We start from the raw sequence: 17,119 nt of genomic DNA, 5'->3' as shown, positions 1-17,119 counted from the left end.
CTTCCAGTGCTTCTGCATCTAGCTGACCATACCATCTTAAAACGAAGGAGACACACACCACCTATGCATCCAGGAGTAGTCATTCCTTGTCTAAGCCCCATTAGACACTTTAAGCTCCTCTCTAATGAACACCCTTTGCCCAAAAATCCTCTCATTCCATTGCCCCCCGCACCCCTCCGACCCTGCCTTGCGGCACTCTCCAATGTTAGCTACTCAGCATGTTTTTCAGCATGGTGTGGATGCGCTTTCAATCATCATTAGGGGTTTTGCGGAGTCCTGGGGTCCGGGCAGCGTGCCAGAGTGTGTAAAAGTTTCCATGAGGAATGCCTTGAGTTGCCCTCGGAAGCGTCAGAACCGAGTGGAGGCTTTCAAGAAAGTCAGAATCCTTACTTTGTTTGTTGTTGTTGTTGTTGGGAGGAAGGAAAGAGGAAAGAGGAAAGGAGGAACTGACAATATTGCTTCCAGTTTGAGAAAACAACCCTTGCTGTAGTTTTTTTTTCCCCTCTTTTTTTTTTTGGTTTAAATGCACCGCCTCTGAATTTAACAGGAAACAATCACAAGGAAAACGACAGCACAACACGGGGCAATCGCAGCACATATGTCAAATGTCAAAAAAGTCGGCAGAGGCTGCATTGTGCTTTGTGTTTGTCTTATTTTGGGGAATAAGGGCCCTCTGTTTCTCTGAGAGGCAGCTGGTAGAAATCTAGCTCCCTGATTAGTCCAAGTTCCTTTGCTGTCTGCTGCTTTTAGCTGGTTTTCATGACATCACCCTTTGCCAAAGCAGCTAATGAGACAGGACAAATGGCATAAGCCTCAAACATCTAGAATAGGTAGCCACTGTTTCTGCTCCTTCCACACCCACTTGTCCACTGCAGAACACCTAATGCTAACAGAAACCATCTTACAAGAGAAAGACTGATTGTTTTCAAAGGAAATAAGACTGCACTACAGATATATATATATATATATAGTTGCAAAAGTGTTACGTGTGTATGAATGAGCAGTGTTACAGTTTAGACATGAGCGGAAGGTGAAGTCATCAGAACAGGCCTTTGAAACATGAGAAAATGTGCAAATGCTTAAACTTTTCTTTTTTTAGACTTAATTAGTGCAACTCAAATGTTAATAGCGCATACTCATGTACTGTGATGTCATTTGTCTGCCTTTTTCCAAGTCATGTGCCTTGTAAATCACAGATAGTGGGGTGTGAGTAAATAAGCAACGTCTAAAAATCGGTTTTATGTGAGCCTGACCATGAGTTGTTTACGACGTTGAGTCAACAATGCAACCAGGCATAGTCTTCTCTCAGCGGGTGTTTCACCCTCTGCTGCTTCCACCCACTGAACCATGCGGATCTGTGGGTACATCTCCAGCTAGGAGCAGCAAAACTGTGGCGGGTGAGAGCCAAGATGCCACTGAGTCGAAGTGTTTAAGCTTACTGCCAATAGGAATCTTCCTCTAGGTCCCCCCACTGCACGAGAATAATCACCTCCTGCTTTATGCTGCCTCCATCACAGAGCAGGGAGGACTTTAACAGTTTATGACAGGGAGAGTGTATGGCAGTCTGGGGGCTTTACACCTCCCTGCACACTAACCCAGGTCCTTGCGGTACAGTAGCTCACTGTTGATAACTTGAGGGATTTCTCGGGGGCTGCGTAAAATCTGGACCTGGCCAGAGAGACACATTTCCTCTGGATGATGGGAGCCGGAGGCCTCCGCGCTCAAGCGTGGGTGGTGCGCCACTCTTGGGGAAGATCAAGTTTGCTCCCGCAGACTCCAAATCACCGGCCTCCCGATTGCTAAGGAGGAGAGCTATTCCACACGGCTGGCGTTAAATCACCACTACTGTGGTGAGGTCATCCGCCTGTCTTGCTTCTCTAATGGAGCACTGACTCGCTAATATAGGGCCGTAATGCGTGTGAACAGGGAGCGGGGCGCCCTGCAAGCTGCCTTCCGATCTTATTTATTTTAGCTTAGGGCTCATTTAAGGGGTTTGGGATGGGGCCAGGCCTTGCGAGCAGCAGATGCCTTGGCAGTATGCTGTTACCACCGCACACTTACCGGGACTCCAGCAGCTCACCGCAGATGCTCGCTCAGACATTAGGTGATGCGAAAAGGCAGCTCGCTGAGGTTTTCAAGGAGATGCCTCGCAGTCCTTGTTCAATCAAAGCACGTTCCTGCGCGTCACTAATGCAACTGTAATCACTAGCTGAATATATCTGGCCACTGTTCTTTGAGGAGGATTGCTAAAGTGATAGATCACGAACTTGTGTGGAGGGAAAATAAAATTACATGACTTCACTAGAAATAGGACTGCTTGATAAATTTTTGCTCAAGTTCATCCTTTTGCCTGGTCTGACACAGTGATGGTCAGATGTTTCCACATGCTCATCGTTAGCATAAAGGTTTATTTACTTATAATTTTAATGGTTTATTTGATTTTTTTTTGTCAAAGTGAACTGAGGATTTTATAAACATCTGCAAGGATTTGCTAAGACAAAAAATCAGTTCACATGTTTTTTTTTGTAAAAATAAACTTTTAAAAAAATATTCACAGGGGGAAATGATTTACTATTCTGCATAAAGAGACAAATAAACTAAATTTAACTTGATGGTATCAGATTTGGAAGCTTTTTCTGATTATTTTTTTTCTTGAACTGTTTGTTTAGATTTGAGTTTTGTCAATTTCCTGGTTATACTTGGAAATCTTAACCTTCTTTCTTTCCTCTGAGGTTGTCCGTGTGAATCAGAGGGCTGAAAAAAGCTGGTTTTCCAATGGTTTCATTTAAGGTCAGAGTTCATAATTGTACAAGAGCAATGAGACTAGGCAAAAATGACATGCATTACAGATTCAAAGTACACCACTAAAAAAAAAAAGTTTTGGAGTGGCATAGCGAAAGCTCAGATCCAACTGAGATACTATAACATGAGTGCCATCAAGAGTTTGTTTGAAAATTCAGTAGCTGTGGAGATCCAGTTACTGTCAAAGGTAACAAAATTAGTTTATATTTCAGACAATTACTTTTTTACATGATGCCAATTTAGTTTGAACAGCGTTTTTTACATTGACAAGTGAAATTATATGAAAATTGCATTTTGTGTTTACCCAGGTCGTCTCTGCCTGATATCAAATGTAATTGATAATCTAAAACATTTAGGTGCGACAAAAAAAATAAAAATTTGTAAGAGGGAATGCAAGCCTCTAACTAGCAGAATTATTGCAAAACAAAGTAGCTTCATTTTATCAATATGCAGTAATGTTGTACTTAAGATGTATGTACACTATAAACACATAGAGGACAAATTTAAACTGAAGGTTACACTTTAGTGTTACCAAGAACTCATCCGAATGAGGGACACAAATAAAACAAGGCACAGGGGGAAGGAGGAAAAAGTTTAGCATGAGACAACAGACTGGTCTCCGTATAGTTTGTTGATGAACTGTGGACTAATGGGACTCATCAGTGCCGACAGAAGTGCTGAGAGTTGAATTTCATCTCAATTACAGTCCTACAGCAACACTCCCCTGGTCCCCTCATGCCTATCACCCCTTCGGTCCCAGAGCTGTTGAGTGGGGAGCAGATAAAGTGGACAAGCGTGCACACACAACCATATACACATCGCAGGCAAGAGCAGCTCGCTTAACAAAATGTGTGCAGGAAAAGCGGTATTCCTGAGTTTAATGAGGAGGAGTCTTTGCCCAACCTCCACAAGGTTACAGACAGATTTTACTATCTTAGGCTGGCAGAATGCCACTGTTGAGATATATGAATGTATATCAAAACAACAAGTGCTGCTTCTGTTAGCATAGATAACAGGTTGCTGACCTGAGAGACCTAACGTGAAATGGACACAGGAGGCAATAAAGCCAGCCACGTGGTCCCATGGGTGTGACTGGTTTCTCTGCCAGAGGGAGAGTAGTGACCCCACAGTCTCCCTTGATGACGACAGTCACACTGTGTCGACTCCATGGGGAAAAAGACGGGAAAACAAAGCCTCTGTCTTCCGCCCCTCGGCATCGCTCCCAGAAATATGAAGAGGGGGGACTTTAGGGGAGGGCTAGCGATTTGGTTCAGGAAGCCCCTACCCATTGTTTTGCTTCCTTCATTAGTCGTCGTGTCAACAGTTTGGCTCGTTATGCGTGTGCCACTGTTTTTGTTCTGCTGCACCCCGGCTGACCTTGGTGCTCTGATGTTTTGACAGATTGTTTCAAAAACCCATCAAGGCAGTTTAGCGTTTTGAAGCAAAGCAGCCGATACGATGCTGGGGCCGAACGTTCCACCAAAAGCAAATAAATCTGCGGGGTCTAAAATTAAACAAACGTGACGCAAATCTGCCGCCAGCGTTTCATCAGGAAATACTAAGAGGTGCAGCAGGGTGTGGCTATGTGTGAAGAGCTGCAGATAAGCAGTCGTGTATGGCAGGATTATTAGCCTCATTAAGATAAGGTTTTATTGGAAAAAAAATTAAATACATCCATCTATCCATCCATTGTCTTCAACTTATTCAACATAAGCTCAAAAGGCAGGAGCTCCCGGGGGGAAACCCAGGGAATATTTTCATGGGATTCCTTGAACTCACATGTCAGAGGGTAAATATTATCCCCCAAATGGTAAATGGTGCTTGTATAGCACTTTATCAGGTCTGGAGGACACCAAAGAGCTTCACACTACATTCAATCATTCACCCATTCACACACTGATAATGGCAAGCTATTGGATAATAGCCATAGTTGCCCTGGGGCAGTCTGGAAAAAAATGTTCTGAGTCTGACCTGGGGTCTCCACCCACTGTAATGTGTCTCAAGTAAAGTCATCCATGAGACATCTTGATCAGGTGTCTGAACCATCTCAGCTGCCTACTCTGAGATATACCTGGATGATGGAGTTTCTCACCCCGTCTCTAAGGCCGAGTCCAGCCACCCTGCAGAGGATGCTTGTTTTGGGTGCTTGTAAGCAGAATCTCATTCTTCTTGTCATGATCCATATCTCACAACCACAGGTGAGCATCAGAACATGGACAGACTGGTAAATCGAGAGTTTTGCCAAAACATACCAAACCCAAACATACCAATACCGAACCCACATTATGGCACATGTATGAGGGACATATTTGCCCCATTCCGTCCCACCACCACTTGTGCAAAAGATTCCAAGATGCTTGAACTCCTTCATTTGAGCCAGACACTTACCCCAGAGATTCACCTATTTCATTGATTATGTTACTAACAGTTTCAGTTTGTCAGAATGAGTAACTTTGCAGTAACTCACCATCATCGAGATACATCTGATCCAGTTCCTGGGGCTCTTGCTTGATGGCAATGTCCATTGATGGCGGAGTGGCATCTTCAGCTAGCAGGCTGGGCGGACTTCCTGCAGCCTGGGCTGAGCTGCCTGAAGCCTCTGCCTGGCTGGGGCTGTACGCTTGAAAAAACGGTGTCTCTGCTGGACCGCCAGGAGTGGAAGGGTGAGACACTGGGGAGGACGAGGAACTGCTGTTGGCATAGACGGAATGGTGATAACCAAGGGAGCCCGGGCTGCCCTGGGAGTGGAGCACCGCTAGGGAAGAGTTGTGATCTGGCGACGTCGGGTGCAGAAGGCTTGGACAGCAAGGGGTCTCCTGAATGGGGGGCGCTATAGTGCCTGGTGGTGTGGCATGAGTTGGGCTGTTGGGGAGGCATTTGTTGTATGCAACAGGGGACAGATCGTGCAGGGTGGGGCTTGAGCTGGGAGAAGAGGGTGGCATGGCAGCGTGGCGGGGCGGGCAAGGAGGGTAGCCACCAACCAGGCAGGGGTCAGGTTCAGCAACAGGCATGATGGACGTCAGCCTGGGCTGGCCGTAGTAGGGCTTTGAATGCATAGACAGCCCAACACTCCCAAGAGAATCATACTCATCAGTGGGCTCGGTTTTTATTATTGGTACTGGAAAGAAAGAGCAGAGAGAAAGTGGAGATGTTAAAAAAATAAAAAGAACTAAAAAGTCAACGTGAAAAGAAGCCACGTGGCGCAGTGAGTCCATGGATAATAACTGTGAGCAAATACTGTTTTGGCCACAATATCCTCCCTAATACCAAACAACCAGTGGATTTAGGCTCAGTATGAACTTGGCTGTATCTTTTAATGGAGAAACCCCTCACCCGTCGCACCCACTCTCCCTCTCCCCCCATCACCACCACTATCCTTACCACACCATGAAAAAGTAGCAAAACAGGGGGAAAGAAAAATGGATGAGTCATCAGTGTGGAAAGCCACAGCTGGCTCTAATAATGAGTAAGACCTATTTTCTTTGGAATCTCCTCCAACTCTGATATCCAATAAAAGTCCTTTAAAGCACTGGACTGCTGCTGCTGCTGCTGCTGCTGCTGCCGCTGTTGCTGCTCTAGGAGCCCAGGACCCCCAGGTTTCTTCCACACACTCTAGCAGTAATTGATTCTCTCAGGACCAAAAAGATAGACGGGGAGCGAAAAAAAACGAAGTTGATTTGATTTTGATTAGACTGCCTGAGCGGCATAAGAGGTTGCAGAGCTGAGCCTGTGGTTTCGAGAGCTTCAGACCTCAGCTAATGCAGGAGAGTGCTGTGACCCCACTTGATCATCCTGGCTTCTCTCTTCAAATTTCTTATCCAATGCAGCCTGTCTGCATTACTTCCTGAGAGCGCTTCTTGAGTGACAGGTATCAGGTGCTTCCACTGCGCTGTTACGGTTTTGTTGTCTAAAACGGAACAAAAATAAAAGATGGCATGATGTCCGCATTAATGGGCGTTTTGCTGAGTTATTATACAAGTACGTAATCACAGAGTGTGCCAAGACAAAACTAACTGGCTGGTGTTAAGATACCCTAAAGTATAACAAAGTCTTTGGAGTCACAATGGACATTCTGTTTCTATTCCTGCACATTGTTGAATCTTATTAATGGGTGTGGTGCCAGCCGTTAAAAGTTTCTGGCTATGCTTGCTCCAAGTGACATTTACTCAAAGGCATGGAGTTTTCACTATGAATAGACTGTCTGTTTTCAGTGCATGAAATTGTAAACAGCAGAGCGTATGAGTGATAGTAGCAAGTAAAGGTGCAAATGAAGTGTTGGTGTGTCACATGTTATGTTTTATGGGTTTTTTTTTCGACTGGATTTGAAAAGACACTAATCGCGCATCTAGCCTCTGGGGTGATGAGCGATAATGCAGAAGGGAACACATTTACGTCAGCTCTGAGTTTTAAAAGCCAAGGGACCAGGCTGTGGTGTGTTGGGGAGCGTCGTAAGGCACGTCCCGTGATGCACACGCCTCCTTTCCACAGCCTGGGGAGTAACAAATAAGTCACATGGTCACACTACATCCAAGCCTTCCACTTCTCTGCCATTTCTTAGTTTAAATGGATACCAGATTGCCATAAAACCATGTCAATGATGTCAAGTGGAAACCATAAAATGCCTTTTTTTAAATTTAGCTTCACCAAATCAGACCATTGGTTATTAATGCGGATTTGATCTCATGACTACTTAAAGTCCTGTTAAGTACGAGTTGTGATGTTAAAGTTTGACAGAGCCTGAAAACAGCCGTTTCCATTTGGCTAAGTAGGAACAAAAACAATCGATTTTTCAAATCAACAACAAAGTCCTGAGGTTCCAACATTGAAATGCAGGACATTTAGCCCTTCCAGTTAAGGAGAATTTATGAGAGAAAACTAACTTCACGAATAAAAAGTTTATTTAATATAGACTGTTTGTTTTTTTTCTTCCATTGCAGCAGACACAAATAAAATTTGATTCCCTCTAAATTATCTCTGCATTTCCTTTCCACTAAGAAAAAAATAAACCATTTCACCAGACAGTTGGCCACTGCGCTCATCAACAAAAACAGTCAGGCACCCAGACGACGTGGTTCAGGTTGGATTTAATTTGGTACACATCCAGACCATCAATCGGTCTGCATATTATTCAAATTATAAAGCGGGACATCTAGAAAGTGCATTTAGACAGGCTTTAGGTGACATAAGTACTGGCATCACAAGTGGAGTGTTATAAGGCAGTGGTTGGAGTTTGGAGATAGCATTCTTAGAAGTTGGGTAGAAGTTGCATTTTGGTTTGCTTGAAGTCGGACGGTCAAAATGTAGAGGCATAAGATTCAACAGTGGCAGGATGTTGGAACCACTGGGCGTTCACCTGTTGCAAAGGTTCTGGTCACCTAAGAAAGACCACACTAACTGAGCGTGGTTGACTTGGTTGTCAGGCACTGAATAACCACATAATATCAGCACCTTTTATACCGACCCAAGTACTGAAACCCTTAAAACTGCCTGTGAAGTCTCACATAATGTCTGGAATCATAAGACAACGGGTTCAGCAACCAGTCACTACCACTAGAGTGGCTGCACTCAGAATGGTCCAGTAACCACGAGTTTTGGAAATTTAATAGCCATTCACTGTTGGAATGGCTAAATCCAAGCCACAAATGAAATTTAGTGCGTGTACTTATGTATTCTCCCCAGGTTGTACAGAGAAACAAAGATTCTGCTTCCAAGGTGTGGAAAGCCATTGTTCCTGACTTTAGCTCACCTCTTGTAGACATATTAGGGCTTCATTAGTGACAACCTGCGACCACGTGCTTTAACCAGCCTAAGTGGTAAAGAGTATTTTTTCAACAAGATAAAGCTAACTCATGTTCTGATGGACTACAAGTGTCATCTTGAAATCCTTCCATTGCCAACCGGCTTCTAATTAATTTCTCCAATCTAACATGTTGGACTACCTATGACTTCAATTCAGATCAAGTGCCTTTTAGACTTTTCAGAAGGCCTGGAGGGATATGCTATCCCAGACAACTGGTACTTCCAAACTTCATACTTGGGATCAACACAAATATTTGACTTTTCAACACCTGCTGTTTCATTTTATGTGCAACACTCAATTTGGGTGCAGAATGTTTTTTGGCAGCGAGCGTATTTCCTCCAAACCAGTTGGTTACGGCTTGAAGACGATAATGCTCTGCAAATTTCTCTTCTTTACTGGTAGTTAACCCCGCTGTCTGCTTGGATTAAGCCCATTAGGTGTGCACTTGTAGCTTTACAGAGCTCTTGTTAATTTGAAGACAAAAAAATGGCATAAGGTAAGCAAATATCTAGATATTTGATTCTTTATTAGTCTTTTAAAACTATTGCAATTTCAGTTCCAGTGCTACTATGCAGCAAAAATTATTTATTTTGGGGAAAAGATCTGCAATAATATTAGTAGTGGAACAGGTGGTAGTTTAACTCGAAGGTACCTGGTGAACCATGTCCTGGTGAGACGCAATCTGGTCACCCAACATACTCTGGTTGTTAGAATAAGGTATGGGGGTTTGATAAAATCTAGCACAGGAGAAATGGCTGAAACAGCCATGTCCTTGTGCACATTTTGGAAAACCATAACTCAACAAATACTTATAAAAAAGAACAAAGTCTGGTTCAGGAACTCTTCCTGTGTGTGTGTATGTGTGTAACAAAACACTGCTGTGGTAGTCTTCTCCCAAACTCCAGCCACAAAGAGATGGGGTGGGGAGCAACGTTAAGAATAGAACTTGATATTTTAGAGGAATCTCCAAATGGCCTGTAAAAATAAAGGGGTTCCAAGAAGCTCTTTGTCCAAGCAATGGTTGTTGCCAGCATGTTTCTGGCATTTGTTGTTTAATGTGGTTGGTGAAAACTGTTTCTTATTTGAAGAGCACCACGTCACATCGCTGCTCATGTAGCAATGATTGGAAGGGTGCTTGGAAAAGCCAGTCTCACTGCAGAAGCCAGACAAGGACAGTTGCATGGACCTCCTACCATCATGGACAAACACTCAGGCTTGACTCCAAATGCAGCTGATGGCATATAAAAACTGAAAATGTATTTTTGAATCGGTGAAAGATTCCAGTTATCCAAAAGAAAGGCACATTTTTAGTCACATGCATTTGTCTGTTAATATACAACAAAAAAGCTTCTGTTATTTTGTTTTCCATCTTGCTATGTACATTGGAATATATAAAAAAGCTAAATGCTTAGAAATATGCATGTCTGACACTTTTGATGCAACACTGTTTTGAATAGTGTATGCATCTATTGGGACCTACTGAGCCAGAACATCATATCTGCCTTTTCAACACATCTGTGACATTACCTTCTAGTTTTTAACCATACTTATAAATCTGAAAATAAAAGATCAGTATTTCTATACACAGTCTATAAGTTATTATTGTCAAATAATAACTGATTTGATCACAAAGTAGGTGGGGCGTTGTCTGCTTATGCATAATGATATTCTGAAGTGAGTGAATCTTCATGGGCACTGGCTGAGCACCTGCATGGTGTAGCGTGAGGTAAGCAAGATATTATTAGGTAATTATGGCAACATTTGAATAGCGCTTGTGGCAGTTCTATAGCAGTGGAGCAAATGTGTGATATAGATCGTAGCAGAATACCCACTGTGCAGCATTTTATTGTCACATTGGTCACGTTAGGTAGAATTTGCTCCAGTATCAGTGTAGTTTTTATGCCCGTTTTAATTTTCAGTCAACTGTTTAATCAAGAGATAAGTAATTATTTATAGTTTTGTTTTGTTTCTTTTGAAGAGAGACATTGTTTTTATCTGGAGAATTGCATCCGTTCTACTATGTTCCATTGTTACAATGACAATAAAAGTTTCTATTCTGTTCTGTTCACATGTGAAGGAGGATAATGATGCAACACCATTTTTTTTTTACTGTACCTAGAGCATAAACTCTTTCTGCAGAATTGAAATGCAGGGTAGATGCATAATACTGCAATGGGAGTGTAAGGTTTTCTATTTCTGTCAGACTACAACCGGGAAAGGACTGTTTTTATGATGCACCCCTGATACTACCACTTCACTATACACGCAGCAACAAGCAGTGTGAGGCTGATAAAATCTGCTGACATGTCTTCAGCAATGTGCTCTACTGAAGCACCATGTGTCAGCAGACACGCTAAACCATCTATTTCTTTTTTCCAGTGTTTTCTCAGTGCGTTAAGCTCTTTGAAAGCAGTGGCTGCTGATAGCGTTTTCATTAGCGTCAAAGAATAACAAGTGGTCACATGACCTGGATGGAAAATAAAGGTGGTTTTCAGCATCTGTGGCCCCGAGAGTGTTGGCTCCATCCTTCCGCTGTTTCAAACAAGTGTGTCTATTTTAAGGCTTGGGCTTGCCTTTTTATAGCAGAACAGACACCAGAGTGTGAAAGAAATGTTCTCTCCCTACAACGTCACTGACCACAACTGTGCTTGAAGTGGGACCATGGGCCGGAAGACTCTTTTCATACGAGCGAGCGAAAAGTGTTGACAAATGTTTGTGTGTGCGATTGTGTGAATGTGTGGGTGTCTTCCCTTCCCCAGCCCACCCCGAGTACCTGGCCGCAACGTCGCTCGTTTTACTCACTGTTGACACACAAGCACATACTGAAACCCTCAAAAGCAAAGAGCTTCACTCGGATTTCCTCTTTCAGTGTAGCTGTATTGAAACTCTTACAGTCATCACGACTACAAAGGGTCTCTTTAAGCTGATTATAACCTTTATGCAGCAATACTTTAATTTGCACATCAAGTGTTTAAGTGTTTGTCTGAGGGGGAGTCTGTAGTTGAGTGATCTCAAAAATATTTCAGTTTCAGCAGCAAGGCAATATCAAATCAGCTATTGAGTGCTATTGGGCTTGATACAAACATTATTTTTTTAAGAATAGGCAAGGTCTTTTTTTTGTTTTATTTATTTTTTTACATTATCAAGTAGGACTACAAAGCAGTGGCAAAACTCTAAATAGAATTTGAGGTTCATCGTTTCTTTGGCTCTGACTCCTGTGGCTTAATTATGCATCTTTGAGAAGCGACTTGCTCTGCTTGTGTGGTCCACAGTGTGTTTGTGGTTTACTTGGCAGCGAAAAGGCGAACACGAGTCATCTTTTAATAAGAGTTGTGTTTGTGCCCAAAGAAATGGATCAGTGAAGGAGCCTCGTAACTTTCTCTTTGTGTCTGCCAGGGCCCTCTGTGAAGGCCGCTCGTCGATACCAGGACTAGCCTCTGTAGAATCGCTGGCATTTGCGACAACTTTTGTGTACTTGACTTACATTTTGTGTAACGTGACGGCACAAAGCAGCGTGTAGTTATGGAAGGAAAAGCATACATCGTTTACAAAAGTAAAAAAAAATAAAAAATAAAAAATAAAAAAAATCTTTATTTTAAACCCCTATTACTCTGATACTCCTAAATGAAATTTAATGGAATCAATTATGGCTCTTTATATTATGCTTTTTTTGGGACAGCAGTCACATAAAGAAGTGTGATTTGTATCATTAAGTTGCACATAGTAAGTGCATTTAATCATATTGATAATTATTGATATTTATCAATAATTATTGTGGAGAAAACAGCAAAATAACAATCCTGACAATATGAACAGTTCTGGCTTAAACATATTAACTGGAATTTATCATAACAATAAATCAAAATTGTTATAAGAAAATGATCACGATAAATGATAGAAAGATGATATAAATGCTCAACAGACAGTGCCAAATATAAATACACACCACACCATTGTGATGTTTATTGGTTGAGAAATTTGAAAACTGTCTAAAGTTTGAGCTATTTACCTTTATCAATCTGTTTGTGATCTCCAAACTGGAACATGTTCTACATCTTCTGAGGGCTCTATTCTCGTGTGCTTGTCTCCTGTGCCCATCAAATATCTGCTGATAATGTAAATGTTACATCTTATTAACAGCTCTGGACCTAAAACAAGCTGCACACTATCTCAGAGGCTCTGGATCCATTAAGCGCCAATCAATGAAAATAAGATATCAGGGTTGGGGATCTAATGGATTCCTCTGGTAATCACGATGTGGATGCAGGTCTAACACAGCCATCATCACGCTTGTCTGCATATACGCAAGGAGAAGATTTCTAGAAAAACCCGGAGCCTGAAGCTAATTTTTTTTAACCCGTTTTCTTGACTAAAGCTTAGTTGTGTCATTCTGAGAATTCCATCATGAAAGCTGCTGATGCCTATTTCACACTATATCACAACCCTTTCAGGTTGCTACATGAATGACAGCTTGTGTGTGTGCGTGTGTGTTTTCATGTGCATCGTCATTCCTTTGTTGGGGAACCATGGGTTCATTGTGTGAGGCAGGGTGTAAAAGGCAGGTCCCCGGGAGGTCGAGTCAACTACACACTCGATTACTGACAGCACTTGGAGGTTCTGTCACTCAGCGGGTCTACCTCACAGCTGCGGAACGCCGCACCACTACTGCATAAACACCCCATCTCATCTTCTGCTCTCTTTCAATGGCTCAAGCTAACTGTTCTCAGGCAGGATGTCAAAAACACCCGACAAGAGCGGGCCACAAATCCCTTGTGGCATGTCGACAGTTGAAGGCAAACTACAGATTACAGGTGTCAAGAAGCATGCCTGCGTTTCTTAAAGAAGATCAGGCTGAGGATTACCGTTTGCAGGCACGTAGGTGAAGCGCTGGTACTGGCTCCTCTTCCTCTTGCCGTTGCAGACGTAAAAGTTGACTTGCACAGGACTGGATATTCTCTGGTTCCTGTAGGGTGGGATCTCCACAACGAGAGTATTCTAAAGTGCAAACAAAACACAGCAAGGTCAGTCAAATGTACCGCATTGTACACCGTTGTCACACTGTCGCACATCTGTCTTTCAGTTCACTGGTATAGGAAGACATGATAATATTTCTTGGTAATCCTAAAACTTTATACTGTACATGTGCACCATTGCAATAGAATCAATGCAAACGTGACTCAACTTTTGCTGCAAAAATCCAAAATGATGTTTATTTTTGTTTCAAGCTAAATTATCCTAATGCTTGACTCACCTCAGGATGCTATATGGTTGAAACTGAAAGGAAAACTAATAGTATGACTTACTTAATATTTCAGCTAATACATATCTGGCAACAATTTAAGTGTTATTCCATTATTCCTTTAAAACGAAAAAAAAAGAAAAAAAAAAAGAAAATGACATAACTGCAAAAGGAACGTTTCCTGTCTTGACACAAATGAATAGTGGGAATTCCAGATTTTTGATGCCAATAAATGAGCTATCCAAAACTGGAGTAAATCAGAAATGACACAAATTCTTCAGAGGCATGACAGGACTTGATGTTCACATTTCAAATTCAGCTCCACATGAAACAATTTTTTTAATATATATATAAAAACACACACACACACATATATATATAACCATACAAGCAAGACTTTATAGATGTTTGTTTTAATGTGGTCATGAAGCATTAGCTTTCAGTACTATACAGTAAACCCTTGAATGTTTCAGAGATTAATCAACAGGTATGTTTATGTTTTATTGCTGGTCTGCATTTAGGGTAGTGTTTCCAAGAGACTGGACTGGGAGCTGGTCTAAATGAGCTGGTCTGGACTGTGCAGAAGCTGTAGTTGGGCCCCTGAGGCTCATCCAGGGCCCATGTTTTTCTCTGAGGAAAACCCTTGGGCTTTTAGCTTTTTTTTTTCCCCCAAATGGAACAGCAAAGCAAAGCAAAGCAGAAATGTCAGCTTATTTGTTTGCACAGCTGCTCCGTGTGCAGGAGGGGTCACCTGTAACCCCTCCAGTTACCTAGCCTGCTGGACTTTCATCAGGTCTGGACGGATATGAACTTTTGACTGCTTTAATTCTGACAGGGAAACATGGAGGAATCTGTCAGGGTGTTTATGTGTAATTCCTGGGATAGCCGTCGCGCTCTTGTTCTTTTTTTACAGTCCGAAAGCAGGGCAAAAATGACAGGAAGCAGGTTTTTGTCGGTCATCACAGTGCATGCAGGGAGGATGGGGGGTGAGGACGGGGTAGCTGAAGGTGAGATCAGACCCAGTCTTCCATATGATGACAGAGAAGGTATGCAGGTTGCTGATTGTGTGTGTTAGATGCGTGCATGCACACTGCGTTCCCTCTCGATCACAAACAACCAGTTAGCACGCTCTGGACAGCAATAAAAACACAGTCAGCCAGGCAGACTAGAGCACTTAAAAGTAGTCTGGTTGCAACACATAAGCAGAAGGCCTGAGCTCTCATCTCATCTCTCTGTTTGTAACATAATCCTCTAACCTTTTTAACTTTTGGTAAATAACTTTATTTGGGATTGTACTTGATAGGCCAACACAATTAAGCACACAATTAAGTGAATATGTACTGTTTTAGTTTTTTTTATTTTTGTTTATATATCATTTGTATGGTCGCATGTGCATTCAATCTAATACCCCTCAATAAGCAATATTACAGAAGTTGTAAAAAGCTAAGTGTGGTAAAACACCAACTCACACACGCACACACACACACGCGCACGCACACAAAGCCTCGATCTAAAGTCCAATTGAGTATTTGTGAAAACACTTAAGTTTGTTTTCATCAACCCTCTCCATCCTTGCTGAAAGAACTTGAGCCATTTTGCCAAGAAAAATGGGGAAAAATTTTAATGCCAGCGAGAACTTGCATGTAACAACAAGGAAATATTGTTCTTCGAAGTAGTGCCTCAGTAATTGTTGGTGTTTATATTTGGGAAAAATATTGAAACTGTTTATCAACTTTCAGAAAAATGCATAATGTTATCCAATCGTAATAACCTAATAAACAATACTGGATTAGTGGAATTGGTAGGAATACTTTAGCGAGGCAGTCTGCAATTAAAAACACATTGGTACATGCTTTTATCAATCCCATCTTCTTACAACATCACCTCCAGCATGTCCTTGAGCACCCACCTTTTTTCCAGCATCTGCGACTCTGGCCGACAAACACCAGCCGGAGTTAAGACACAATTAGCTACAGGAGTCCGTATTTACCCTGCTGATGCAACCACATCATTTACCTGAGTGAAATCGCAGCAGCAACAAGTGAAACTAAATCCTCCAGCTGCACCATTTAGAGGCAAGTGTGTTATTCTAGAGCCTTTTGCAAAGCATAAACTCCCTCAGTCGGTTTACAAAGACAGGCGGAGGATGCAGCGCCCCAGATCAAAGGCATGAGCAGCTAAAAACATACTATCACCACGCCCAAGCAAACAAGTTTTCCACTACCCACCACTTGGCTCGCCCCTCTGGAAGCAGACCTAACTAACCCGATGAAATCTTAATGAACTCCAGAGCACAAGAAGCTCTCTGTGACACGGAGAACAACATTTACTTCATTCCCCTCCGTCAACAATTCCCTTTTGGTGAGCTTTATATTAACACAATCTGGACGTGTGACTGTGCGTCAGTGAAAATGAGTGCGCTGGTTTATTTTCTCATTATAGCCTTCGTGAAAAGCAGCAGGTAAAAACAGGGGTGTGATCCGCTCCTGGCTGCACGCTCACAAGCACAGATGAGGTGTTTAAGCCGAGCTCACCACAACCCTTTGCTGTGAACTAAACGTCTGGCTATGCGCAGAGGGCTGAAGTGGTGTGTGTGTGTGTGTGTGTGTGTGTGTGTGTGTGTGTGTGTGTGTGTGTGCGCGTGTGCGCGCGTGTGTGTGTGTGTGTGTGCATTTGAGCATGTTGCTGCCCGTGTTGTGTTTTCAAGCAACACCACAGGCGAAAGTGTTTGTCTCCAGGACGGTACAGTGATTTTGTGAAAATTCCATTCAGGATTGCATCGACTAATCAGCGTCGCCTCTGTTTTTCAATTTGTAACGCCTTAGAGAAGGTTACATCATCATGTGGGGCAAATGAGGAGGAGACCGAAGAAAGGAGAAAGCCTGAAGGGGGAGAAAGTCTGAAGAGACAGATGGGTACTTACAGTTTTGACAGAGTCCTTGTCAACCTTGGCTTCTGTCTCCCACAGATGATGGCCGTCTGTTGACACAATAAGAACAACATGAAGACATCAAAAACTTCTATATTGTACAATCCAATAGACAATAACTTGTGGGTGGCTAACCCTTACCCTACTTCCTAACCTCTGACCCTAACCCCTAAATGTGCAGAAGATTGTTCCACAAGAAAATGACTGTCTTGGACATAACATAAGTTTTAGCTTGTGGCTTAAGATGTGGATTTGCCTCTAGTCTTAACCCTAAGAGTAGAAAAGAAGGACTTTGCTCTCCAAGGACTATATTTTGTTGGGTTAACCCTAGAGTTATGGATACGTTTAA

General features: G+C 42.5%; 1 protein-coding gene across 2 annotated transcripts in view; it reads right to left on the bottom strand.

The window, feature by feature from the left end:
- Window positions 1–17,119, bottom strand: part of LOC106923441 (nuclear factor of activated T-cells, cytoplasmic 1-like) — a 71,821-nt gene that overhangs the window by 19,886 nt on the left and 34,816 nt on the right. For both annotated transcript variants that reach the window (XM_088013758.1, XM_014996454.2), the window contains exons 7-9: window positions 16,765–16,820; window positions 13,465–13,597; window positions 5,270–5,920 (exon numbers count right to left, since the gene is read on the bottom strand). In XM_088013758.1, coding sequence (XP_087869884.1) covers window positions 5,270–5,920; window positions 13,465–13,597; window positions 16,765–16,820 — 840 coding nt within the window. The remainder of the gene's footprint in view (window positions 1–5,269; window positions 5,921–13,464; window positions 13,598–16,764; window positions 16,821–17,119) is intronic.

The sequence above is a fragment of the Poecilia mexicana genome, unplaced genomic scaffold (genome assembly GCF_051168715.1).
Source record: "Poecilia mexicana isolate PSO_F unplaced genomic scaffold, ASM5116871v1 scaffold_16, whole genome shotgun sequence".
Lineage (NCBI taxonomy): Eukaryota > Metazoa > Chordata > Actinopteri > Cyprinodontiformes > Poeciliidae > Poecilia > Poecilia mexicana.
Note: the sequence above shows the minus strand (reverse complement) of the source record. Positions and strands in the feature narration are given on the sequence as shown.